The following is a 26,869-nucleotide window of genomic DNA, read 5'->3' on the forward strand; positions in this document are numbered from 1 at the left end:
AACTTGAATTTTCCTTACCGTAAAAGCTACGGATGTCAGCTTTGAGATGTAGGTACCTTTAAGAGAGGTCAACACACCTGGCCATGAATTACGCTAATGAGGACCTCATTTGCATAATTAATGCAGAAACTTGTATTTTCCCTACCGTAAAAGGTACGGATGTCACATTTGAGTTGTGGGTACCATTAGGAAAGGTGAACACACCTGGCCATAAATTATGCTAATGCAGACCTCATTTGCATAATTTAGGCATAAACTTGTATTTCCCTTACCATGAAAGCTACGGATGTCAGCTTTGAGATGTAGGTACCTTTAAGACAGGTCAACACACCTGACCATGAATTATGCTAACGAGGACCTCATTTGCATAATTTATGCAGAAACTTGTATTTTCCCTACCGTAAAAGCTATGGATGTCATATTTGAGTTGTAGGTACCTTTAGGACAGGTGAATACATCTGGCCATAAATTATGCTAATGAGGTCCTCATTTCCATAATTTACGCATAAACTTGTATTCCCCATACCATGAAAGCTACGGATGTCACATTTGAAATGAAGGTACCTTTAGGAAAGGCGAAAACACCTGGCCATAAATTATGCTAATTAGGGCCTCATTTGCATAATTTATACATATCCCTTACCGCGAAGTCTACGGATGTCGTATTTCAGATATAGGTACCTTTAGGACAGGTGAGCACACCTATTTATAAATTATGCTAATGCAGACCTCATTTGCATAATTTAGGCATCAACTTGTATTTCCCTTACCGTAAAGGCTACGGATGTCATATTTCCGATGTAGGTACCATTAGGAAAGGTGAATACACCTGACCATAAAGTATGTTATTGCAGACCTCGTTCGCATAATATATGCAGAAACTTCATAACACCATTACAGTCAATGCTATGGATGTCATATTTCAGGTGTAGGTAATGGAAGGGGAATATCCTGCATTTTCCTGAAAATGTTGCCTTTCTAGTTTTTCAATTTTTTGGGGGGCGGGGGGGCGTATCTGCTTGGGATCCCGTATCCGCCGTGCCCCTGTGTCCGCTATAGACCCTGTGTCTGCAGCAGACACAGGGTCTATAGCGGACACAGGGGCACGGTGGATACGGGATCCCAAGCAGATACGCGGCGCCCCCCCCCCCCTCCCCCCAAAAAAATTTAAAAAATATAAAAAAACGCTGCGGGGAAAAGGACTGCAACGGAGGCTACGACCAAGAAGGTTTTATTTAAAACCTCCTTGGCACAACAACACGGCCTAAAGTTCTGAAACATTCACTATTCTTTTAAAACCGAATGTCACAAATAGCAAATGAGATAATGAAAGATAAGTGGTGGCTGGTTTAACTTTTAGTAGTTTTATCTTTGTAGAAGAACAGGTGGTTGTGAGGACTGTGCCATCTGTCTGGTACAGATAAATACAGAGGATAGACATATAAATATGAACAGACATATTCTTTAAAGTTTAAAGAATCACCTGTACTGCAAATAAGAAGCTGGAAGCAGTTGTTAGCTGTTGCATCACCATCTTCACCCTTAACAGTATATTTTAGCTTTGTAAAATCAAGAAGAAGAAAAAAATAGTGATACACAAGGGTGTCATTTACTCATTACAGACATGTCAAGACAGTCTTGGGATAAAGTCATGGCTACACAATACATTGGAACAAATTGCCATGTAGACACAAGAGGCCATTAAAGAACTGGTACAAGCAAAACAGAAGTGTGGTTTGTCATCATTTATTTCATACCTATTCTTGGATTAAAGAAATTGACCTAATAGATATATTATGAGTTGGTCCTTAGAGCAACCAGATTTAAGTAATTTGCTAAAGGGACCTCTATACTTTCCAAACAAGCAACATATACCACATATCAGTAGGGTTTTATGAAGACATGGGGTAAGCTTCAGAGATCCCACCAAGTTGTTTAGGTGGTATGATGTCATATGTTTATAAAGGACTAACATTTGGAAATTTTTATAATATTTTTACTTTCTGTTGAGTCACAAAACATTTGATGTTTTACATTTACAACTTAATCATTCTCATTGTTCATTGTTTTTAAGAAATACATGTTTTGAATACATATCCATGATTTTTCGATGGTTCACAACACTACATCCCATGGAACTGTTTTCACATACGTTGGAAATATGTTTGTATGTGCACAACATTATCCCATGAATTGTACTCACACATCACAATACCCCATTGAACTGTATTCACAAACAACATTTTCATCCCATGATTTGTGTTCACAAACAAAAATGTATCCTTTGGAAATGCATCTACACACAGCTCTGCATCCCATGGGACTGTCTTCATACACGTCACTGGGTACCAGTAATGTTAGGCTAGATTGAAGCACACTATTCTATTTTAACAAAGTTGTAACTTCCCAGAAATGTTTACTGCTCTGACAAAAAAAACATTCATATTTTCTTATCAGAAAACAACACAGGTACAGCCATAAGTACTCTAATCCTGTCTATTGCACCAGAGCTTATACACACCTATCTGGAACTTGCACCACCTTGAAATAATAAATTAGTTGTAACAATACATCTTAGCTGACAACCAAGACAATCTGCACTGTGATAGCATTTGTAATTTTGCCATGGCACACAATTGTTATATGTTCTCTGATGACAAGTATATAGCAACTGTCCAGATTAATGTTATTTATATTTGCCCTTTTATTGCTATTGGAATGTCACAGTAGACCATCAAAGCCCCTCTAACTTTCAATGTTGCAAATAATGGAAGACCCCTACTCAGCCAAGGGGCCAATCATGCCAGTTCAGCTCCAGCTGATAACCTCGTCAACACACATACAATATTGCAAATACACAGCAAAAATAGGGTTAAGTGACACTCATGTAAATATACAGCCAATGACAGCGCTTGATACTTACCTTGACTATATACGTGTACAGCCAAACACAAGGATTGGCATGGCTTTTTTAAATGCACCATCAATCACAAGGCTTGTTACAAGCCATGTACATCTAGCCTGCTTACTTGCATATACATATACATATACATCCAATCAAATAGTCATGATCCCTATAGAGACATATATAAAGACAAATAATAATCCTTCAGAAGGCCTAAAGAGACAGAAAGTTAACAATTTCTGCAAAGTTAAACCCCAAAACAAAATATACATAGCATTATAGAGCGTCTACACACACAGGTGTGGAAGACCATTCATGATTGTTCTGAAAGTTGAAGAGGTTAAACTCCCCATTCAACTTGCATAGCTTTCTTTTATGAGAGGGAAGCACTTTTCCTCTATAGCAGTAATTATCACAAATAAAAAAAAATCCACAGTAAGTTTGTTCCTTGGAAAATTTATCTCTTTGTACATTCTGTTGATCTTGAAAATGACACTACTGATGACCTTACAGGCTTCTGTCTATGGCCTTTGGCCTCACACATATCTGAACATGACCTTTGGCCTTACAAGCTACTAGACATGGCCTTTGGCCTTTCAAGTTGCTAGATACATGTATGACCTTTGTTCTACATGCAGGCAGTTGCCTGGGCATCTGGTATAACGAAGAAGCCAAAAGTGAGAGGCGGCATGAGCAGTGTGGTGTTAGATGGCAGCTTCTGTGGCCCCAGCTCTGGGAGGGTGCGGTCATCCACCATCACCAGCTTCCTGCCATTCAGCTCCACATGCCTGACAAACAGACAAGGTCTATTATAGTTTCAAATTTTCAAAATCATCCAGACTGCCATATACAACACACAAAGTTTCTTGATCTTTCTAAATAAAGATTTTCTGCAAGTCTTATATTCTAGTAGATGGTGGATCAAGTCACCTGGATGTCAGGCCCTCCTCTCCATGGGGGGTCAGTAAATACTTGTCAACCTTCTTGAAGGCCAGGTGTCCACCCAGTCTGACTGCGGCGCGGTGGTCCTGATGTAGGTTCAGCACATACAGTGTCACAGACCCGTTCTGGTACCGCTGGGGACTGAAGGGGAACACATGTCAAGATAGGAAAAGCAGCTGTTAGTATTGACACCATATGATAGCTGAGGCAGCAGTATCAGGGAGAATACTAGTACCATTCAGCCCCAGGGACAGCCACATCAGGTTGAACACCATTCAGCACCAGGGACAGCAGTGTTAGTGTGAATGTCATTCAGCACCAAGGACAGCAACCTTAGTGTGAATATTATTCGGGGACAGGGATAGCAGTGTCAGTGTGAATGTCATTCAGCATCAAGGACAGTAGTGTTAGTGTGGATACCATTCAGCCTGGGGACAGCAGTGGTAGTGAGAATGCCATTCAGCACCAGGGACAGCAGCACCAATGAATGTCATTCAACACTATGGACAGCTGTGTCAGGATGAATACCATGCATCACTAGTGCAACTGTGAAAAAACATGGTTCAGTTATTGCAATGTGTAAAACATACCTGTTGGGGTTGGTGCAGTGTGCATAGACCCGGATTCTGGCAGATTTTCTGTCCATCTCCCCTGCTGTCCGCTGCTCTTCTGAGCTATTTGTGACCCTGACCTCTGACCCATCTGTGACCTGGACTTTCAGCACCCTGCTGCCGACCAGTTGTTTGTACAGCAATGACAACCAGTAATCCTGCCAAGGAACAGTTGATTGTACAAGTTGGTTGTGCAGGAGATTTCAATGACTGTTAGGAATTCACCTTCTTACAAGCATAAACTCATCGTTTTCAGTTACAGTACTTACTTTTTCCATACTTACTGTCAAGGTGTTAATATTTTTTTTTAATTTTGACAATGTTTGATGATATTGACAGAATTCATACATACAGGCAGTGGGTCCAGGTCCTTGCTAATCAGGGCATAGTTCGCTTCAAACAGACTCTGTCTCATGACCACGTCCAGAGAGAGCTGGGCTGCCAGACCCAACTTATCCAGCCACCTGAACAAATGTACATCACCATTGTCACTTGTAAACAAACAAACATGTCAAACATTTAAAAAAATGATATACTATATTCGTCTCCTTAGTTGAAACTTACATCAAACCACACCTTCATTGCTCTATTGCCCCCCTCCCCCTCCTTCTAAAGGTACCGCCACTTACATGAAACCGGCCACAAAGCTGTCGGACAGTTCTGGTGCCCCCCCTCCCCATGCAGAGCTGGTCTCCCCCAGCCACACAGGCAGACTCGGCGCCGTCATGTTCACAACTCTGTTGATGGCTGTAATCTGTCGGGCAAGCATGTCCAGCAGGGTCGGGTCGGTGAAGTTGTCCAGGACAGCTGTCCTGCCATCAATGTAGTACCTGACAGGAACACACAAGGTAGGAGCAAGTAAGAAGTCATGATCTTAACTGCTCTGTAAGCTTCTAAGGTCCCTTATGACTCTGGGTATCACATCTGGGAGGAAATCATTCTGAACATTATACTAGTATGTAGAGAATACCTGATAAGTACACATAATACTCACTGATGCCAAGTGACAGCATCCAGGACACTAGCTGCTACTTGAAGAAATCTGTCAGACAAAAACAGTCATAACATAACAAATAACTACAGACAACAGACAACAGGACACAGCAGTTACTGGTAGTTTAACATTTCTAACCTTCTCCCTGTTGACTAACCCATTAACAATATAGAATTGGCAGCCAAACTGCTACTGGAGTGCGCTAAAGGTTAAAATGGTGATGTACATGACAAATACATGAAGTTCAGAATCAGAACCAAACGCAATTACAGCTGCCAGCAGATACAAGGTACACAGAGTAAATGCAATTAGTTTATGCATGACTTTCTGCCGCACACCTTTGCAGGAAGCGAAGTGTTTTGTTCTTAGGTCTGGTTGTGTCTGGTCCTGCCAGGATGCTGTTCTTGAAGGCCGGGCTGGAGGACAGGAGGCTCCTGAGCTTGCGGAAGTCTTGGCCGAGAGTGGTGGCATTCACTGTCCGGTTTGACAGCTTCTGTAGACGGTTGGGTTCTAACAAGGAGAGAGACATGTAACTGTTACCATAATACATTTCTACACAGTCAACAGAGGAGATTACAGTATTCAACAGCAGTACTAGACATGCTGTCAACACAGGAAATTGCAATCAAACTGTCAGTAAAGGTTCCAGTGCGTGACTTAACTGTACAAATATGCATTATGATGTAGGAGACTGCCATGTGCAACCTTACTGCACAATCATGTTGGGAGATTATGGTGCATCTGGGTGTAAGTAAGCAGTTTTATGACCAGAAGGCTTTTAGAACATTTTAGAGTTTTCTACAAGGTCAAGCCTACATCCCCCTGTCTTCTTGGCTCTAACCCACCATTTCCCAGCTCCCAGTTGACCTTGAAGCCCCTGGCTGCCGTGTAGTTGAGCAGAAGCTGTGCGTTTGATGAGTCCCACAGTGACCCATTCCGCAGCAGCACATTCAGACCAAAGATGAAGTCGTATCCCACACACCTCGTAAAGGAGTTCAGGTGGTCCCATTCCACTTCTGTAGTAATAACACAGTTCAGGGGTGTTACTGTAAACCCTATACTTAAAGAGAATGTCTGAGTTCATCAATGTTACAACTTAGGCCATAGCAAGTAAATTTTATGGATGACAGCATGTACATTGATTTTTTAACAAGAATTTTAAAGACTTTTATTTAATCCTCTGGCAACATACAGAAAATAGGAAAAAATGTCGCAAACATCTGTCAGTTCTATCACAAAAAACGTCCTAGATGCCGTTAATAGGCATTCGCACATGTAGGAATCAGGTGAAAAATCCATACAAATGTGCGACACAATCATTGTGCTTGCAAGCTATAGGAATATTGCTCCTTGTCACTAATTTACAGGAAGACACAGTACATCCCCCAAGCACTTTTGCCTGTGCGCATTACATTTCAAGCCTACAGAGGATGTTATCCATGCAATTTACTTGCTGTGGCCTTACAATGTTTCAATGTAGTAACATTTTTATGTAGTATGACCCTGCAGTATAATTTACATCCATGGGTGTATATTTGACAAGCAATATACAATAATTACGGTGCCTACCTGACATTGTAAAATTTTTGAAAACCTTCCCCTCCGTTTCATTTGCTCCAATTCCCAGGCCTTCCCACTTCGTGCTCTCATTTTTGTTGAGTGTACAAATGTCTAACTCTGGACCGCTGGCAAGTTTGGAGATATCTTCCTGAGTTGGTTGGAAGATGAGGAAATCCTCTGCTGTGCCACCGAGACGGAGAAAGGCAGGTGCAAGACCAGCTGCCAGAGTCTGGAACCGCTCGGATCTACAGCAGGGGGAAATTATGACATGATACTATTGATATACATGTGTAATCGTTTAGTTATAGAATTCGTAAAGGGCTCAGGGACAGTAGAAAGCAATAGCCTATGGCAGAGTCAGGGCTATGGAGTATGGGACAGCGGGACAGTGGAATTCAGTAGCCTATGGCAGAGTCAGGGCTATGGGGCAGCGGGACAGTGGAATTCAGTAGCCAGGGGCAGAGTCAGGGCTATGGGACAGCGGGACAGTAGAAGGCAACAGCCAAATGGCAGAGTCAGGGCTATGGGACAGCGGGACAGTAGAAGGCAACAGCCAAATGGCAGAGTCAGGGCTATGGGACAGCAGGACAGTAGAAGGCAATAGCCAATGGCAGAGTCAGGGCTATGGGACAGCAGGACAGTAGAAGGCAACAGCCAATGGCAGAGTCAGGGCTATGGTCCTATGGGACAGAGGGACAGTAGAAGGCAACAGCCAATGGCAGAGTCAGGGCTATGGGACAGCAGGACAGTAGAAGGCAACAGCCAATGACAGAGTCAGGGCTATGGGACAGCAGGACAGTAGAAGGCAATAGCCAATGGCAGAGTCAGGGCTATGGGACAGCAGGACAGTAGAAGGCAACAGCCAATGACAGAGTCAGGGCTATGGGACAGAGGGACAGTAGAAGGCAACAGCCAATGGCAGAGTCAGGGCTATGGGACAGCAGGACAGTAGAAGGCAACAGCCAATGACAGAGTCAGGGCTATGGGACAGAGGGACAGTAGAAGGCAACAGCCAATGGCAGAGTCAGGGCTATGGGACTGTGGCACTTGCTAATATGGCAGTCAGGGCTATGACAGTATGAGACTGTTATTACTGATACACATTGGTAGGGTCTGCACAGTGGGACAGTGGGAGGCAGTAGCTTTTCAGATGACCGTGTTAGATCAGTTCTTCATCTACCTTAGCTGTGACAAGTCATAAATGTGATTGTGAGTGTTTCTTTGCGCCTATCGCCTACCTTAGGAGAGGCAGCAAAGTACCGTGCTGGATCAGTTTGGGTCCCAGCGCCAGGGACAGGAACCGCCTGTCTACGTCCCGCAGTGAACTGTCTGTCAAAATCTCAACCTTGGCCTGTGACTTTTCCAGACTCTTGTTGCCATAGTAACTCTTGTTGCCATGATAACCCGAGGCACTATCACAGACTGCCGTTACAAGCAGTACGAGAAGAGCCAACGTCTTAGAAACACGTGGATTTTGGTACAACCGGAAGTTCATTTTCCAGACATCATACCGTGACCATATGAACATGTTGCTAACACGTTACTGAACTGAAGCATAGCGTTATGTAAAGTGAAGTCCGAGACAAGTGGAGGCCGTGATAATAGCAATATACGCGTACATTGTGATAAACAACAAGAGTTCTACGACCTCATACCTTCGCGAAATGATTTTGACCTTTATGACTGACGTATTAGGAGTGTTTTTCATCAATCAAAAATCATACCAGTTGATCCTCCTCACCCAAATAACATAAGTTGTCCAAACCTCCTTGTTATGATTATGAGCTTAACAAAGAAGGTTATGCTAACATTTTTCATCAATAATGCAAATAAGCTCCTTATTAGCATAATTTGATTCAATGGTGTTCACATTCACACAACTTCTAAATGCTACAAGTATGAAATTGCCGTTATTTACTAGTATGGAATGATAGTAGTTTCTCATGAATTATGCAAATTAGGCCTACATTTGCATAATTTCTATCTATTGACATTCCTCTCTTCCTCAGTTACAAATGTCACATATTTGAATAGTCATATCATGGAACACAGCAGGTTTTTAAAATTGCCTCATTAATTATAATCTGATTTGCATAATTATCATCCAATCATACAAAGCATCACATAAGCTATCTACATACCAAAAATCATGACCATCCATCAAGCCCATCTCGAGTTATATTATTTTCTCATTAATTATGTAAATGAGGTTCTCATTTGCATAGCTGATATCTATTAATATTTCTCTCTTCCTCAGTTACATATGTCACATGTTTGCGAGTCCTATCATGGAAATTGATGAATGTATAAACTTTCCTCATTAATTATGCAAATTAGTTACTGATTTGCATAATAAGTATCCAATCATGTACATCATCGCTCAAGCTATGTACATGCAAAAAATCATGACCTTCCATCAAGCCCTTCTTGAGTTATTCCCTTTCAAAGTCTGAAGCAAAACCTACCCCTGCAGTTCCAAAAAAGTTGCTAGGGGGCCCAAACCTATACCACTTACTCTCTGCCCAACGAGCTATCTACCACTCAAAAATCAGTTCCATAGCATGTCCACAACACGAGATATCATAACATGAAGTTCCGCTGCAGTACCGTAACAAGCCGATAGGGGGCCCAAAATCTAATCATTTTCAGGTTTCATCGAGACCTACCAACATACCAAATACCAAGACAATCCTTCCAAGAATTCTCGACTTATCGTGTTCACTAACAGACACACAGACATGCTCGGTATTCCCATGCTGTCTCCAACAATACTATTCCTTTATTGGCTTTACGGCCATACAAGTTGCGTAATATAACATGTAAACCAACACATTGCGCTCAGAGGGGACTTATGTCACGAACCCTACTTTGCCACAGAAGGGACTTAGAGACTGTCAACGGCTTCTTTATATAAACGTTTTCTTTTCAAATGTCAGTGTAGCGTCTTATTTTCCCGTTCACTTCGTAAAGTCATAGCGATATTCATCGATTTCTTACCAGTGACGCCAGGATAATTCTCACAATGCCGTTAAAGCCTTTAGGGCATGCCCCAGCGCAACCTTGGTCTTCCTGTCAATCGCCTCTTCCTTCTTAGATATAACATGGTTAACTCACCTACCCTGAACAACGTCCTTTTCCCATACTGTGACACACGAGTACTGCTGGTTCTCCCCGAGGTAAGGCAGTGTATATCCAATTTTGGTCTCCCCCCGCCCAATTCCACACCACTTTCTCCTAATACCTTTTCCCTACCCCTTCCGACATCTGACTTTTGCCTCGTCCACCACATTCCACACCAATGAATACAGCTGGCTGATAGCCAATTTTTCCCAATAACTGACGTCTCCCGCCTGACCCCTCATGACCAACTTTGCCCCCCATCTGTGACCCCATCAATATCCCCTGAAACAATACACCCCACACGTCCCAACCAGAACGCATAGTAAAGCATACAATTGAACACATTTTTACACTTTTCTCGTTAATTATGCAAAACACTTTGCCCAAAATCTAATCATCTTGAGATTTGACACATACACACCGACACACCAACTACGACAACAAACCATCCAGGCGTTCTCGACTTATTCTGTTCACTAACAGACACACAGACAAGCACCGTCGCATAACCTTCTCGACGAAACCATTCGTCGCGAAGGTAACAAGCTATATTAGCCCGTTCACAGTTCAAACCACACGTCAGACCTGGTTTGAACTTTCAACTTTAACCCGTACAGAGACCTAAGATGACCCTTTCTCGTGAAGGGGATCTACTCCGAGCAAGAGTATACAGTATATTTCGTCTGTCGTGGCCCAACATCCGGGACATCGTCTGTGGCGGCCAAATCGCCTGTGGTGGCCATATTACGTCACTGCAACTTCAGAGACCAAGATGGCGGCTTCGGATGGCGAGAACAGAGTAGTGAGGACGGAATTTGACGTGATAACCCTTAATTCTGCTGGAAGTTTATGTCGTTTTATGTACTACGTGAGGTTTTATGATTCGTCAGCATTACGATGGCATGTTTCATGGCCTGGTTTGCCATAATATGACTGTACTATGACTCATTTTGGAGCAGAAGATCGTACTACGCCTATAGAGAGACCACGTCTGGCGAAACAACAACAACAAAGCTATGAACAGCAATGTAAAAGATCCATCTTGCAGTTCTTCAAGGTAAAATTATTTAATTGTGTGCAATGCACTTCTACTTGGGGCAAGGAGACATCCACAATCTAAATTCATTAATTAACTACTAGTTATTTTTCTAGTCCTATGATTCTGATCATGATCTGTAAAATTTAGTATTAATCATTATAACGTAACGTTAACGTTATATTCTTATAAAAGTTACATAATAATTTATAGTTAAGTATTCAGATCACAACATGCATGTTTCATTTGCTCTTCTGGCTGCTTATAGTGAGTTTAAGTCACAAAACAGAAGTTTAGGAATTTCAAAATTATACAGTGACACGAAATCAGCCCTAATCAAATGTACAGCAAGTAGTTACATTACAGTAACATATGACGTCATTTTAAATGATAATTAACATGCTCTCCATGATGCCCTACCCCTGACACCACCAATGATCATAGCATATTGGGTACCACTGTAATAGTGTAAAGGGTGATGAATATTATTTAAAGCAGATTTGCTTGATGTACCGTAAATCATATAATTGTATTAGGTTTAGAAATGGTTCACAATGTGTTCTACTATAAAAATGTTCTTTGTACATCTCTGACATCCAAGGACCTAAGGTCTAAGTCCCAGGTCCCAAGTATTGATCATTTCCTGATATTGAATGTGTTGTATTTACTTTTGTGCTCCTGTCCTAGGGTATAACTATGGCTCTGCAAGACACATACGACTGGCTGGAAAAACAAGCTGGGTAATGAGGTAATTTTGCCTGTAGAATTTTTTCACTGAGAAAGCTTAATAAAGGCCTCTTGCTTTTACCAACTATTATACTTACAAGTACTTTCTGGGCTTGAAATATAGGGTGCATGTGCACTTTAGCTGAACTCAACCGGCTTAACGACAAAGTAAGCATGCTTATGTGTTCATGTACCTTGTAGAAAATCTTTTTACACACAGTGAGTAAGAAAATATAGAGACTAGGATGGAAGTCCATTTGTGTTGACATTCAAATACCAACAACACTTGAATGATACTCAGCGTTTGTGCTATATGGTAGGAGGCCCATGTATTATATATGTGTGTTTGTGGCATATGTTGTAAATTTTGATTTATCAGCAGTTGTGCTATGTTCATCATTTTAACTGCCAACTCATAGCATTACACATGAGACATGACTTTCAACCATGAAGTTGAACCCTCCTAACATGAAATTAATTCCTCACAAACATAAAACAAAAGTTAAATCCATTTGTTTAACATATAAATGTACAATGAAGGTTTCAATTTACATGGTTTAAAGATTGTTTTTCTTTATCTTCAACAGATCATCAATGTTAACATGAATATGGTTATGGACAGAGGTAATATTCAGGTGGGTGTATAACTTGTTACAATGAGTCTTTTACTTCCGGTCCTAAACAGATGTAAAGTGTCCATAGCCCTATGTTTTGGTATTCTGTGTTAACTTTGTTATTTATGTGTTGTGTTCAGGTATTGGGCATGAGAAGCAAATGCATCAAGTATTATGACTCCATGGGTGGGATGGGTTGATTTATTTTGTCTTTTACCATGCAATGGGATTGTTCACCATACAAAGTGTACATGTAGCTTCACTATCCAGAAAACATTTGGACTGAGAACATTAACATACTGCTGTCTAAACCTTTGCTTTATTTTTACTTTATCACCAACAGATTACCAACAAGCAGAGCACAAGGACAAGAAGGAAAGCAACTTGGACTTGTCTGATTGGACATCACAGTATCCTGAGGTAAAACTGTCAGTTTGCTTGTTATTTTAGGATGTGCTTTAGACAAGAGTCTGTAAGTCTATCTGATACTGTTGGGATCTCTGTTTCTTCTGCAGAACATCCAACAGCAGATGAATGCTAGTGACTGTGGAGTGTTTGCCTGTAAATTCCCAGAGTACGCCAGTTGGGACACAAGCATAATCTTTGACCAGGTAGGCATCATTCTGCTCTATGATTCTATGAATATGTTCGCCTTGGCTTATGATAAAAAGGGCTATGTAAGTTGGTATCTAGATCTTACTAAAATAGTGTTTGCAATCTATGTTTGAGGGTTTGAGGAAAATATGGTAGTATGCTGGATTCATACCATATTCCCACTATCTTGGCCAGTTGTGGCACTGTGAATTCATTATAACAGTTCAATTTGAATACATTTCATAGTTTTTTCATTGTCTCCCATCCATGATTGTTGGAATACCCATCTACCTTAATGATAATTTATAATGTACAAACAGTGACAAACAAGTACTGTATTTCTCCTTACAGACACACATGGCCTACTTCAGAAGAAGCATGGTATGGGAGATCCTCAATAACAAGTTGTTATGATAGCAGCAGTCCACTTACTTATATTAGTGACCATTATGTAAAGGTGACAAATTTTTACAGAACAAGTTACAGACAGCGTGCTGTCAATGCCATGTCATCTTCCAATCGAGATTAATGCATCATTGATATCAGGAGTATGGTAGCCGGTTGTATACGGAGAAAGTTACAGCAAATCAATGTGAATATCCATGTATGGAAAACATCTTTGATGTGATTTTTCACCGTTTGCTTTCCTTATATAAAGTTAATTGCATCATTGATGTCAGGAGCATGATAGCCGGTCGTATACACTTTTGGAGAAAGTGACACAATTCAATGTGTATATTTATCTTATTCTATGTATGGAAAAACATCTTTGATATGACTTTTCTATAATAAGTATAGGTATACTGTTAATTTCATCATTGTGCCTTTTTTAAGTCAGCTAAAATAAAGAAAGTCTGTGTTCCTATCCTGAAATAAAGTTCTTTCCACCCTGGATGTCAATCACTATAGATGTTGTTTTTATGATTGCATCCTTGATGCATGTGAAGCACAGGGCATTTTATAATACTGATACTAGTAATAGGTAGTATTCAAAAGGATATTTCACACCCATTGCATTTATAGCACACTGCTGATAGATATTGAAATAATAGTATGAGTGTTATGAAAATGACAGAGACCAAAAGGTCCAGTTATAAATGCTTTTTCATAGTAAAGAGTCAGCATTTTGAATTTCAGCCTCTCCTGGCACTCCGACAATGTCCTGGGGGCTTGGCTCTTTGAGATAAGTTCAATTTCAGCCAGTCCTGGCAGTCTGACCTAAGCATGACCTGGGGGCATGGCTTAACAAGCACACCGGTGTTAATATATGATGATGATGAAGAAGACCTTTATTGTACACACATACCCACTGGGTTTAGTACAGGTCACAACAGAAAACATAACAGTTTGAAAGTACGTATATATATATATATATATACATTACAATGATAAGCTAACTCTAATCTAATGATTACGTTAATTTGGCCTCTTCTCGCTTCTTGGTAATATTGTAAATATACGTACAGGTGTGTTTTATAATAGAGGGTTTACCTAAAGTCATTAGAAATATGAATTGTTCCTCTTTGCAAAGATGTATAAAATGGGGAAAGCTACATTGAATAAGTTTATAAAGCGCAGCTCTCTCTTCGTTGTATAAACTACATTCTACTAAAAAGTGCTGCTCGTCTTCTATCCTATTTAAATTGCAATGTCTACATATACGTTGTTCTAGGGGAGTGCGGTTATGACGTCTGGTTTCAATGTGAAGTCTGTGACAGCTGATACGGAGTTTTGTGACTGCGGTCCTATGCCGTATATTTTCGAGGCTTAGATACTTTTCTTCGTCATATGTGGACTTGAACAATCTGTAGGATCTCAGTTTGTTTCTAGCTGATCCACCTTTGTTATCATTGTGTATTTCCTTTAATACTGGGAATACTGTTACGTGTAATAGTACATGGGTAGTGTAGAGTCTAAAAAGTCTAGTTATAGATTGACAACATGAATGTATGAAAAATACAGTATACAGTTCACCATTAATTTGGAAACCGTTATGTCTCGAGCTCTGTCATGAAGAACAGTGAAGTGAAGTGTGAAGAAGACCACCTGTCCAAGAAGACTGCTTTTCTTCGGTCCCAGGGTGGTCGTCTTAGACAGTACTGTACTTGTGTACTTATTGGGATATATCTCTCCATAAAATGTGGGCTTCATAGACGGTAGCAATCACATATTACAGCGGAACTGAAAGTTTCGAGAGAGAGAGAGAGAGGCTTGACGCGATTGAAGGTAAAACCGACCCTCGGCCAGACGTTGCCCCGGGACTGACCCTGGGCCGCAGAGTGCGTTCGAAGAGTACTTCAATTCACATTACTTCTCGCAGCTGCTGGTTGTTTCTTCATCGATCGACACAAGAGCCAAGTGATCCACCGCTAAATGTTGTCTTTTTTTTATTTTACATCAAAAGCCTCTAGGCACCGTCATTTCAGAGACAGGGAAGTCGCCCTTCCAGGTGATGGACGGCGAACAAGTGGAAGGGCTGGTGGTCGCACCGCGAACCGGTACCCGCCGGGAAGACCGCTGCGGCCCCTGGACTCCGGCCGGCCCGGGCCAGGAATGACGGGGTCGATTGCGCCCGCCCTTCTTTTGAAGACCTTGGGGAGTGTAACAACCAGTCGTCGCCGGTTGCTGGCCGGCGGCGACCGAGAGCAGTTCTCGCCCTCTGCCCGAAGGAGGCCTTGGACTGCGGGACACCCGCTCGAAGTCCGACGTTTAAGGATAGGTCACTCGCCCGCTAAACCGATTGCATCGAGGCACAGACCACAACATCGTACCGGGGTGCAAGAGAAGAGCCGTCTCACCTAGGCCCCGCCGTGAGACTCACTCAACCATACCACGCAGACGAATCCTAGTCAACTCGCCCCAAGTCCAACTCGCCCTAACTATTCACTACCAACTCGCCCCAAATTAGGGCTTATTAAACTTGGTTTTATACTGGTTTTATAGAGCAGAGAAGACAAAGAAGGAAAGAGAGACAGCAACCTTAGATCTCCTCTGATGTCCAAACTGTGGACGAGACTGTCACGCCAGGATTGGACTTCAGAGCCACATGAGAAGTTGCCGAATCCAGAGTTCTACCATCATCTGAAAAGATGGAAGGATGCCTACTAATACTGGTTTTATATGCATGAATCCTACTTCTAAATACTAGTATTACTTGTACATGTGCTAACAAAACGGTGTGACTCTAATTCAACATTTCTTTTTTGCTGAGCACGTATTTAGCAACGTACTCGGCTGGCGGACCCGGTCGGCATGTCGGCCCGCCGTGCCACCGTGTACGGCCGCTAGCTCTAGTCTCGCCCGGCTAAACATGCAACATGGCCCGCCGGCGCCCCCGGCATTCATCAGCGTTAAATGCGCAGAGAAGAGAAGGTTGAAATTAGAGTCACAAGGCTTTCTTAGCATGTAAAGTAATGTTTAGAAGTGGGCGAGTTGGTAGTAAATTGTTGGACTTGGGGCGAGTTGACCTGTTACCCCACGGAGACTCACGACGCGACGCGCCTCCGCCAGGATGTTTGCGGCCCCAGTTGCGCTCACCCGCCCAAACTTTTCACCGGGAGGACCTGACTCCGTCCTCGACGAGGCTACTCGGGGTGGCTCGCTGGTTTAGCAGGGTAGGGAACGACGGGAACTCGAGGCACCCGACAAAGCTTCAAGGGAGCTGCCGGGTCCGCCGCCAAGCGGGTCGGCATGGGCGCTCCTGGCTCTTCGCCTGCGCTGTCCAGGATGTCTGTCAGCACTCCGCCGGCCGAGCATTGATCGCAAGACCGATCGGCCGGCGTCGAGGTGTGCAGACTCGCCAAACTTCTTCCGTGCGGAGCGCTGCGACCGGTTCGACGGCGGCCACGTCCCCGCGGAATGTGCCTGGTGCCTTCGGGTCTCGCTGCGCCCGCTGTCGGACGGAGGACAAGCAATCGACCGCCACGCTGCCCCACGCCTTTCGGGGCAGGGACAGGGGCCGGGCACTGGCCCCTTCGCGTGTTGTTTCCACCGAGACGGACTGTTCCCATAGCCAGTGCGTTACAACGGCCCGCGCGTCGTCGGCGACGGGTGCGCCAGGCAGCTGCAGGGCGGCCGAAATCAGCGGCGATGTCCGGTCGCCCACCCGACCCGTCCTAAAACACGGATGTAGTACAAACCAAGAGGGACAATGAAGGTGAAGGGCCGTCCGTCGGTCCGAGGTGGGATCCCTGCCGTCGCCGCTCGAGTGGAGCCGGGCCTTGAATGCAAGTGGTAAGCAGAACTGGTGCTGCGGGATGAGCCGAACGCCGGGTTAAGGCGCCCGATGCGGACGCTCAGGCCCCAGAAAAGGTATTGGTCGATACAGACAACAGGACGGTGGCCATGGAAGTCGGAATCCGCTAAGGAGTGTGTAACAACTCACCTGCCGAATCAACTAGCCCTGAAAATGGATGCGCCGGAGCGTCGAGTACATGCCCGGCCGTCGCGGCAGTATGCTCCGGCCGAGCCAAGCCACGACGAGTAGGAGGGCCGCCGCGTTGAGAGCCGAAACTTAGGGCGCGGGCCGCCCACGCGGGCCGCCCACGCCCGAAAGGCACATTTAATTCGCGAACGCGGAGATGGGCGCCCGGCCTCGCACCGGGTCGTCCAGTGGGCAAGGAAAGCGAACCCGGAGACGTCGGGCTGGGCCCCGGTTAAGACCGTCGTGAGACAGGTTAGTTTTACCCTACTGATGAAGTGTTGTTGCGATGGTAATCTTGCTCAGTACGAGAGGAACCGGCGCAGGTTCAGACATTTGGTTCAGGCGCTCGGTTGATGAGCCGATGGTGCGAGGCTACCATCTAAGGGATTATGACTGAACGCCTCTAAGTCAGAATCCAGCCGAGAAAGCAACGATATGCTTGGCACCTCCTTCGGAGTAGCCTGGTATTCAAACCTATTATAGCTCCCGAGGCGATACCGCTCTCCCGGGGGGAAAAAGTCTAGTCCGCAGGCGATGCATGTCCTTGGTGCTGAGGCCTGTCCTGAGGGAGGAGCGCCGTTCCGATGTCAGAGTCCGTGCCTGTGTGCGCTGGGCTGCCCTGGCCTGCCCGCTGCCGCCCGAAGTAGTATCGGTGCGTGGACGGTGGCCTACCTCGTTCCGATGTGCAGGTAAAGGGCGGCAGGCCTGTGCAGGCCGTACCGATGCGGTTTAAGTGCGGGGACGGTGGCCGACCCCGTTCCGATGTGCAGTTAAGGGGCGGCAGACCCGTGCAGGCCGTACCGATGCAAGTGAGTGGACGGTGTCCGACCTCGTTCCGATGTGCAGTTAAGGGGCGGCAGGCCCGTGCAGGCCGTACCGATGCGTTGTAAGTGCGGGGACGGTGGCCGACGGTGTCCACCTGGTCCGATGTGCAGTTAAGGGGCGGCAGGCCCGTGCAGGCCGCACCGATGCAGTGTAAGTGCGGGGACGGTGGCCGACCCCGGTCCGATGTGCAGTTAAGGGGCGGCAGGCCCGTGCAGGCCGTACCGATGCGGTGTAAGTGCGGGGACGGTGGCCGACCCCGGTCCGATGTGCAGTTAAGGGGCGGCAGGCCCGTGCAGGCCGTACCGATGCGGTGTAAAGTGCGGGGACGGTGGCCGACCCCGTTCCGATGTGCAGTTAAGGGGCGGCAGGCCCGTGCAGGCCGTACCGATGCGGTGTAAAGTGCGGGGACGGTGGCCAACCCCGTTCCGATGTGCAGTTAAGGGGCGGCAGGCCCGTGCAGGCCGTACCGATGCGGTGTAAGTGCGGGGATGGTGTTCGACCCCGTTCCGATGTGCAGTTAAGGGGCGGCAGGCCCGTGCAGGCCGTACCGATGCGGTGTAAGTGCGGGGACGGTGGCCGACCCCGGTCCGATGTGCAGTTAAGGGGCGGCAGGCCCGTGCAGGCCGTACCGATGCGGTGTAAAGTGCGGGGACGGTGGCCGACCCCGGTCCGATGTGCAGTTAAGGGGCGGCAGGCCCGTGCAGGCCGTACCGATGCGGTGTAAAGTGCGGGGACGGTGGCCGACCCCGTTCCGATGTGCAGTTAAGGGGCGGCAGGCCCGTGCAGGCCGTACCGATGCGGTGTAAGTGCGGGGATGGTGTTCGACCCCGTTCCGATGTGCAGTTAAGGGGCGGCAGGCCCGTGCAGGCCGTACCGATGCGGTGTAAGTGTGGGGACGGTGGCCGACCCCGTTCCGATGTGCAGTTAAGGGGCGGCAGGCCCGTGCAGGCCGTACCGATGCGGTGTAAGTGCGGGGACGGTGGCCGACCCGTTCCGATGTGCAGTTAAGGGGCGGCAGGCCCGTGCAGGCCGTACCGATGCGGTGTAAGTGTGGGGACGGTGGCCGACCCCGTTCCGATGTGCAGTTAAGGGGTGGCAGGCCCGTGCAGGCCGTACCGATGCGGTGTAAGTGCGGGGACGGTGGCCGACCCGTTCCGATGTGCAGTTTAGGGGCGGCAGGCCCGTGCAGGCCGAAGGATGTACTGATGCGGTTTAAAGTGCGGGGACGGTGGCGCTCCTCCATACCGTTGCCGGCCCGATCGAGAGGACAGCCCGCTGTATGTCCCGCCACGCCACGCCGCGGCGCTCACGCCGTGCACTCTAAATCCCACAAGGGGGAGAGGACACGCGAGAGACACCGGCAGACCGCCGAGTCCGTCGCTGCCGTAAGGTGGGATCGCGCCGTAAAAGTGGCCGCGAACCCTCGGGAGCCTGAACGCAGAATTCCCGGCCACACCTGACCGTTGCTTCCCTTCAACACCCGAGCCGTCCCGTCATGCAGGAACGTTCCCGCACTCTCATGACCGACTGTTTGCCGAGGAGGCGGACGGCCGGGTCTCCGACCACCGAGTCCGCAAGGCTTACTCGCACGCAGACGGAAGGGGCAAGCCGTTGCCTTTGGGCCGGGTCGCTCCTCCGAGGAGAAAGATCTAGACGGACCCGGGCTTCGCCTCCACGGAGGATTGCCCCGGCGCTCGTTCCGGTTGCCCTCGGCACGGTCGTCTTCACCCGCAGGAGTGGAGGAGCGGCCGCCTTCCAAGCCGGTTGTCGATCTCTGGCTGCCCTCGCGGGGAGTGGCAGCCTTGTCGGCGGGGTAACAAAACGACTGGCGAGAGAGTGTGCTATTTCTTGCCGTCATTTCCCGACCCAGTAAAAAAATGACCACTTTCTCAAGGTAGATTGAGCAACATTCTTTTCAATGTAAACCACCGCAACTTGGTCACATCGGAGGCCAGAGGCGACCTCTCCCGCCGACCGCCCACACCTTAGCCGGTCCCCGCCCGAGCCCGTCACGCCGCCACCCCCGCTACCATCGGGGCCGCCTGACACCTCACGCACCCTGATCGGTCGCCTGGCGGAGCCACGAAGCCGTCCGCGGTGGTCCGACTTAGCCGGGTGATTTGGGCAGACTCCCTGCCGAAATTCCAATATGATCATTCAGGATCCATTTAATTCCACTTTGTTCGATTTCGTTCAATTTGATCCATTTCGCTTTATTTAATTCCATTTCGTTTATTTTCGTTCAAATTCATTCCACTTCGTTCAATTTCACAATGGAAAATAAATCATATTTTATCAATTCGTAATAAATCTTTTTTAGTTGATATAACAAATTAAGAATCAGTGCGTGCACACTGCCTAGCCTAGAAATAGAAAAAGGTCGGTATTATAATGTAATTTAGCCAACCAGAGACGATGTCCCTCATGTCAAAATAGCGTCGAAGATGAATATCATTTTCTAATGTCCAGCCTATACTAGTACTGTAGAATGTGTAGATAGGCGAAAATATGATCAACTGTAAATCTAGTATCCAAAAAACTTGCCAAAGATAAAAACAGACATTTTCAAGCTACTTATATATATCTACGTACTTAAGCCAATACATTTGTAGCGCTTTACAAAAGAGAGAATGTATTGTAACAGACAGAAACGTATAACACACAATATGTCATTACGCCTTTTACGTCCATATCCCTATAGTCATAGTTTTTAGAATAGACTATGCTTATAAATTACTTTGTCATTCTTGCCATACATTGTACCATGTACAACTGTCGAGGAATGAAGTTCATCCATCCACTTAATTCCATTTCGTTCGATTTTGTTCCATTTCGTACGATTTTGCACTTCCTACAGCTGTACACCCCCACTCACTCATCCTCGCATACTCTGGCAATGGCAAGTGGCGCCTCTATAGCTCTGCAAACTGTCCTCCACGCCGTTCTGTTTGGGGCCGCACACCCCTACACACATGAAATGGTACATTCCGTCTGTCGTGGCCCGCCTGTCATGGCCCGCCTGTGATGGCCATACTAGCCATACTCGCCACTCGGAGACATCCCCCACTCCTTCATTGGCTCGACCAAGGAGGTTTTGTTTAAGGTCTCATTCATGAGTTTTTCCGCCCCATAGGCTTACATGTTATAAAACGTGTTTTACATGGGCGCGTTCGTGATGAAGCTATAGGAAATGCACCGATGTCATTCATTCTCTGTTGAGCTCATCTACCCTAGATCATTTGAAAAAATTGCCAACTACCAGTTGGCATACAATACCTTTTTATGGCAATTAAAAACGGCACTTAGCTAGACCCCCTAAATAGGCACTTTCCAGCTGAAAGTGATCGACCGAATTACCGCCAATGTCCGGCTGTGGACGTCCGACCTCGCGCGCGGCTGCCGAACTTTACCTGTTAATTTCTTCCGTTACAAACAAGCTTTCATCAGTTTGACGCTTGATATCAGCTGGCCTAGCTAAAAGGGATTTTTACACCGATATAGACACATGTACATGCAGCCGTTCATTTTGTTGGGCAACGGACTCTTTTAAATGAGACCTTAAAACCTCCTTGGCTCGACAAAAGTACGGTCTAAAAGTTCTGAAACATTCACAATTTTTCAAAAGCCCGAATGTCAAAAATAGCAAATGAGATAATGAAAGATAAGTGATAGTTGGTTTAACTTTTAGTAGTTTTATCTTTGTAGAAGAACAGGTGGTTGTGAGAGACTCAGTTGAGCACGAACTGGGCAATCAGGCACATCGCGTGCTCGTTTCCAACACCTGCGGCTGGGCGTGACAGTCAGGACACATATGAACTCCTGGCTCAATATTGCTGTGTTATATACACTCCATCGTGTGCTCAGTAACTTTCGGAGCAATCACTGGTGTATCCCAGCATATTTCTGGTACTCACGGAGCTCACAAGATATTTATGATAGCCATTACAGTGTGCTCAATAGTAAATCACGTAAGAAGATACACCCAAATATGCGAAAGCACGTTTACGGATGTGACAAGCGCCCAGACCCCCAGGTGGCTTCCGTTGTGTCTGTGTGGCCCTGTGGTGACCTTCGCTGACTCTATGGGGCGGGAGATGATCATTTATCGATCTCATCAGAAGATCGAATGGAGCCGGCCATCAGAAGGGGCCGCCCAGGATACGCTTTTCCTGCTTTTGATTTATGAATTTCCGTTACAGAGGAACCAAACTTTCCATTGGAGAAGTATGGGGAAAACTTAAGAAGAACTCGTGCAAAATTTCTGACACATCAGTAGGCACAGGCCGTAAAATTGCTCCATAAACATCTGTTAGATATTTTCACTTCTGCCCCAGTAGGAGGCGATTTACAACGACATTTGAAAGGGAATAGCAAATTACCTGTAACATCTAGAAATCGGCTAGAAATAGGTGACTCGGTACAGTATTATAATAGCGGGTCTCACTGGCGACAGACATACTTAACGTTATGTGTAAGGCAGACGTGAATTTGAGAGATCAAAACATCATTGCTACTATTTGTGGATGGTGCGCACTTTTTCTATTCAATGAATGTACAAACGGTGAAAACATATAGATATTACTCTCCAAGCAGAGGTTGAATGGGCAGATCGTCACCGTTTTATCATATGCCGTTTGGCGTTTGCCTTTTTTTTGTCGCTATCGCATTCAGGAGTAATAGATATTACATTGGAACACTGTGGTTTTTCGATGAAAACGCCAAAGTTAACTTTTTTACATCGCCAATAGGAGCGCACATTTTTGGCGGACAATTGGCATAACTGTTAGCCATCTTACGTAACATCCATGGATGCAATATACACCGACTAAAAACGGCATACAGCGCAATAACTGCTGTTTTGTGACGGGTATTACTAGTGCGGTAACACATAGTGACAGACATCTATGTACCGTAACAAAGGGTAAAAGAAATCGTTAAACAATGAAATATAAAGGTAATATAACCATACAATAAAACGCAAGAGAGGACACAGTTTTGCAATAAAACCGCAGCAGGGAAATCGAATACGACAACACACAATAAAACTCGGAATGAATTGCGCGGGGAGAGTAAAACTTACTCATATGGGCGCAATAAAACGATGAACTGGAGTACAAAAAGTTCTGACAGAAGTCGTCGTAAAGAAGAGATATTGTTTAATCTCGTCTCTCGGCCTATAAATGCACCGTGTAGCAGAACGAGACTCAAAGAGCACAGGTATTACAAACAAGCAAGCTGAAACATACACACGCACACACACATGCACGCACACTCACACACACATGTACACACACGCACACACACGCACCGTGACACACACGCACGCTTGCACACGCACGCACGCACGCGCGCGCGCGCGGGATGAATAAGTACTGTGCCATCATGCTAAATACTTTTTAAGATTTAAAAAAAACTCATTACACGTCGTGCAAGTTTGAATACCAAACAGTTTGTGCACTAACATTGACCTTCTGAAGGTCGCTTCGCGCCCACGGAGGTCGAAAAAGGGTAAAATGAAAAACTCGCGCGTAGTGCGTTCACATTTGTCATTTGTCGTTTCCTTATTCTGAGAAATGGGGGGCATCACCCCTTCAGGATACTTGCGAGATCTTGCGAAATATTTTCAAGACAGATTATGTATCAAGATTTTACGAAACAATTCCTAAGATCGATTTTGTTTGAGGATTTATTTAGGAAGCACTTTTTAAGAATGATTTTGCATCTAACTCATATCAGATATGCGCAGCATATTGTCAGGCCCCTCAAACCAATGAAAAGCAATTAGACGGCAATCACGGGTGATTATTGACAAGTCTATATGATAATCCATTTGGAGGGTCGTTGTGAATAATGACCAGGGATAGATTGTTCACAGAGGCCAGGACGGGTGGAGCTTCAAGCAGATATTCGGGGATGTAAAATCGTAATGTTTTTTTTTTTATTGTCTCCGTTTTCTAACGATTAAATGTGGAAAGTCAGATTATAAAGGACAACTAGAAAACTTTACATTTTCTATTCCAACGTCTAACGTTACTTGGAGATTAGGTGGGAGGGAGGATAGAGGTTTACGGCCGCAAGTTGAAGGCATCAATGCGGGACATTTGTGGATGTGTTGCACGAAATTCCGCTGTTTTGTGACGGAAATTGCCGTAGATCCCTTTCGGCGGTTGGTTCTGCCATTACGGTAACCTAGCTGAAAATCGTGCGATAAGAATCGTGCGACAAATGAGGCCGCGCATTTAGCGTGAGATATTCGACTTCCAGGAAACACTGCAGGGCCTTGCTGAGATTGAAACAGAAAGCCTCAAGGCTGGCGTTGTGTTGCCGATGCGATCTCTAACGATGTAGAACAAGACAAGAATACCAATGAAGAGTCTGATGCTAGTACGTTTAGGGAAGGGGGATTCTCTTAAAATGGCGTGGAGAAATGTACTGGTGTTAGCGGTATGGGCCGTAACGAATTGATGCAATGAATTGGACTCCCCGTGGCGTGATATTGGCGATACCACAACGACAACGTCAAGGCCACAAGAGCCATTGGTTGCGCCGTGTATTTGCCGAGGCGTATGTGCGTGTGCGTGTGTGTGTGTGTGTGTGTGTGTGTGTGTGTGTCTGTCTGTGTGTGTCTGTCTGCCTGTGTGTGTCTGTCTGCCTGTGTGTGTGTCTGTGTCTGTGTCTGTGTGTCTGCGTGTATCTGTCTGTCTGCCTGTGTGTGTCTGTGTGACTGTGTGTGTCTGTGTCTGTGTATGTCTGCCTGTGTGTGTGTGTGTGTGTGTGTGTGTGTGTGTGTGTGTGTGTGTGTGCTGTAGACCTCTCATACTAGACATAAAATAATGCATTGCTAGAAGAGAATACCAAATGTTACACAAACATATGAAAACACCGCTTCCTTACATCTACTTGGAGATTACGTTTTGTGTGTTTGAACGTGAAGCTAAACAAGTCAGCCCACCCAGCGGCCAGCTTAGCAGCTAAACTGGTAACCACTGGGTGTTTGAGAGAAAAACATTGCCAGGTAGAATACGACCAATGCTTGCATTTCATTTCTTGTTTACCAGCAATGCCAGGGTTACTATAATATACTAGTAGTTGTTTGTCTTTCACGACCGCTTTTACCATATGCCGATTATCTCATGTTCTTATACAAGACTAGTAAATCATATACAAGGCTTTCATTGTGTTTATATACATAAATCCATCTTTCACTGTAAATTAAACCATCGTAGGAAAAATGAATTGCCACTTTCTGACAAACATCGGTACCATAACCTTTCCAATAGGGATACTCGAGGGCGGGGTTCCAGAAAAACCCATTCGGACCGTGAGACACAAAAGCAGAGGAGAGAGTGTCACACGTACCTGAGCAGCTGATGTTTACCGGTGCGTACAAACTGGATGGGTAGCGCTAGAGAGAGAAAGCGGTGGTCGGTGTCAGTCACCGGTGCGGCCGTGTGTACCTCCACCCTCACGCCGCGCTGCTGCGAGGCCGCCAGCATCCCCCCGATCAGCAGGATGGCCAGCAGCAGCCCGGCCGCCAGCACCGTGGCCAGCATCGACGCCACGCACAGCCGGACGATCATGCTTCTTCCACCGCCGTTCTGTCAAACCACCACCGTACATCCTCCTCATCCCGCAGCATCCCCATCCTCATTATCCTCCTCCAGCCGCCTCTCGATCAACACTGGGGGCAAAGGTCAAATGAGAAAGGATACGTAAGATGATTCTGCAGCGGATCTCATTTCACAAGCGTCAAGATTCACACTGCGGTGAGAGTTTGACACGCGCCGATCGCTATGCCCAACAATGCGCGGCGAAGATGAATAGCAGGCTCTTAATTGCGACAACGTAGGGCTGATAAATTATTTGTGTCTCGCACATTAATCGACCACAAGCGGTCTGACCTTCCGTCCGTCGCGAGTAGGACTGATGAGACGGAGGGAAAGGCGAACAATGCTTCATCTCGAACAGAAAGCCCGGCAGGGAAGCTTAGGATAGAGCTTTTAGATCAGGAAGATTCTGTTCAGCAATGTAATGAGTGGCATGATACCCTACCCTGTATCAGTGTTGGACATTTCCAATTCATCTGGCCGCCTGGCGGTCTGGATTGGAACAGCTGCTCTTCCTAACAATAAATCTTAATGATCTTTATGTGCGCGTTAGATTAATGCTAGTAGGTGCGAACATCTTTTTTAAGTATTTTGACATCTTACGCATGTTTGGGCAAGATTGACTGATGTAGAAAAGTGGCGAGGGCGAATCGCCATTAATCATCCATCTGGAAATTTGGGATCACTGATGATAAATTTCCCAGGTTCTGTCCTGTTTATCCAGCAAACTCTATCATCAGAGGAACTGTGTGATTCAATCTAACACGCTCATTGTGAATTTCAAAAGATGCCTTGATATTTCCTGGTTTTAAAAATGCATGTATGACCTTTAATTTCTTGCTTCGTATTAACGTGTCGAAACGAGTTGACAGGTTTAGTGCGCGTGTCATCCTCGGGTATCATCGGGGATTA

General features: G+C 45.6%; 1 protein-coding gene and 1 long non-coding RNA gene across 4 annotated transcripts; one reads left to right on the forward strand and one right to left on the reverse strand.

Annotated features, from left to right (window-relative positions):
- Positions 1 to 1,587: 1,587 nt before the first annotated feature.
- LOC136430741 (heparanase-like) lies at positions 1,588 to 26,138 on the reverse strand. Of its 2 annotated transcripts, none has more exons than XM_066421611.1 (10): positions 25,710 to 26,138; positions 7,022 to 7,257; positions 6,298 to 6,468; positions 5,791 to 5,962; positions 5,453 to 5,500; positions 5,088 to 5,288; positions 4,811 to 4,922; positions 4,438 to 4,616; positions 3,836 to 3,988; positions 1,588 to 3,693 (listed from the first exon to the last, which is right to left on the reverse strand). In XM_066421611.1, the coding sequence occupies exons 1-10, from the start codon at positions 25,928 to 25,930 to the stop codon at positions 3,534 to 3,536; spliced, it is 1,653 nt and encodes a 550-aa protein (XP_066277708.1). In that variant the 5' UTR covers positions 25,931 to 26,138; the 3' UTR covers positions 1,588 to 3,533. The 2 variants fall into 2 exon arrangements, with proteins under 2 accessions (XP_066277708.1, XP_066277707.1); XM_066421610.1 differs by lacking the exon at positions 25,710 to 26,138 and adding an exon at positions 8,251 to 8,644.
- On the forward strand, positions 10,879 to 14,002 carry LOC136430743 (uncharacterized). Of its 2 annotated transcripts, XR_010754932.1 has the most exons (6): positions 10,879 to 11,189; positions 11,856 to 11,916; positions 12,482 to 12,529; positions 12,852 to 12,928; positions 13,024 to 13,119; positions 13,454 to 14,002. It is a non-coding gene; the product is annotated as an uncharacterized lncRNA (long non-coding RNA). The 2 variants fall into 2 exon arrangements; XR_010754933.1 differs by lacking the exon at positions 13,024 to 13,119.
- Positions 26,139 to 26,869: the final 731 nt, after the last annotated feature.

The sequence above is a fragment of the Branchiostoma lanceolatum genome, chromosome 3, assembly GCF_035083965.1.
Source record: "Branchiostoma lanceolatum isolate klBraLanc5 chromosome 3, klBraLanc5.hap2, whole genome shotgun sequence".
Taxonomy (NCBI): domain Eukaryota; kingdom Metazoa; phylum Chordata; class Leptocardii; order Amphioxiformes; family Branchiostomatidae; genus Branchiostoma; species Branchiostoma lanceolatum.

Bases quoted from the DNA above. Each gene is read 5' to 3' on its own strand.
- LOC136430741 (XM_066421610.1), bottom strand. From the start codon at position 8,540: ATGTTCATATGGTCACGGTATGATGTCTGGAAAATGAACTTCCGGTTG. The intron at 4,617-4,810 runs GTATGTATGAAT...GTTCCTTGGCAG, and splicing joins AGGACCTGGACCCACTGCCT to GATTACTGGTTGTCATTGCT. The intron at 3,989-4,437 runs GTATGTTTTACA...GTTCCCCTTCAG, and splicing joins CACTGCACCAACCCCAACAG to TCCCCAGCGGTACCAGAACG.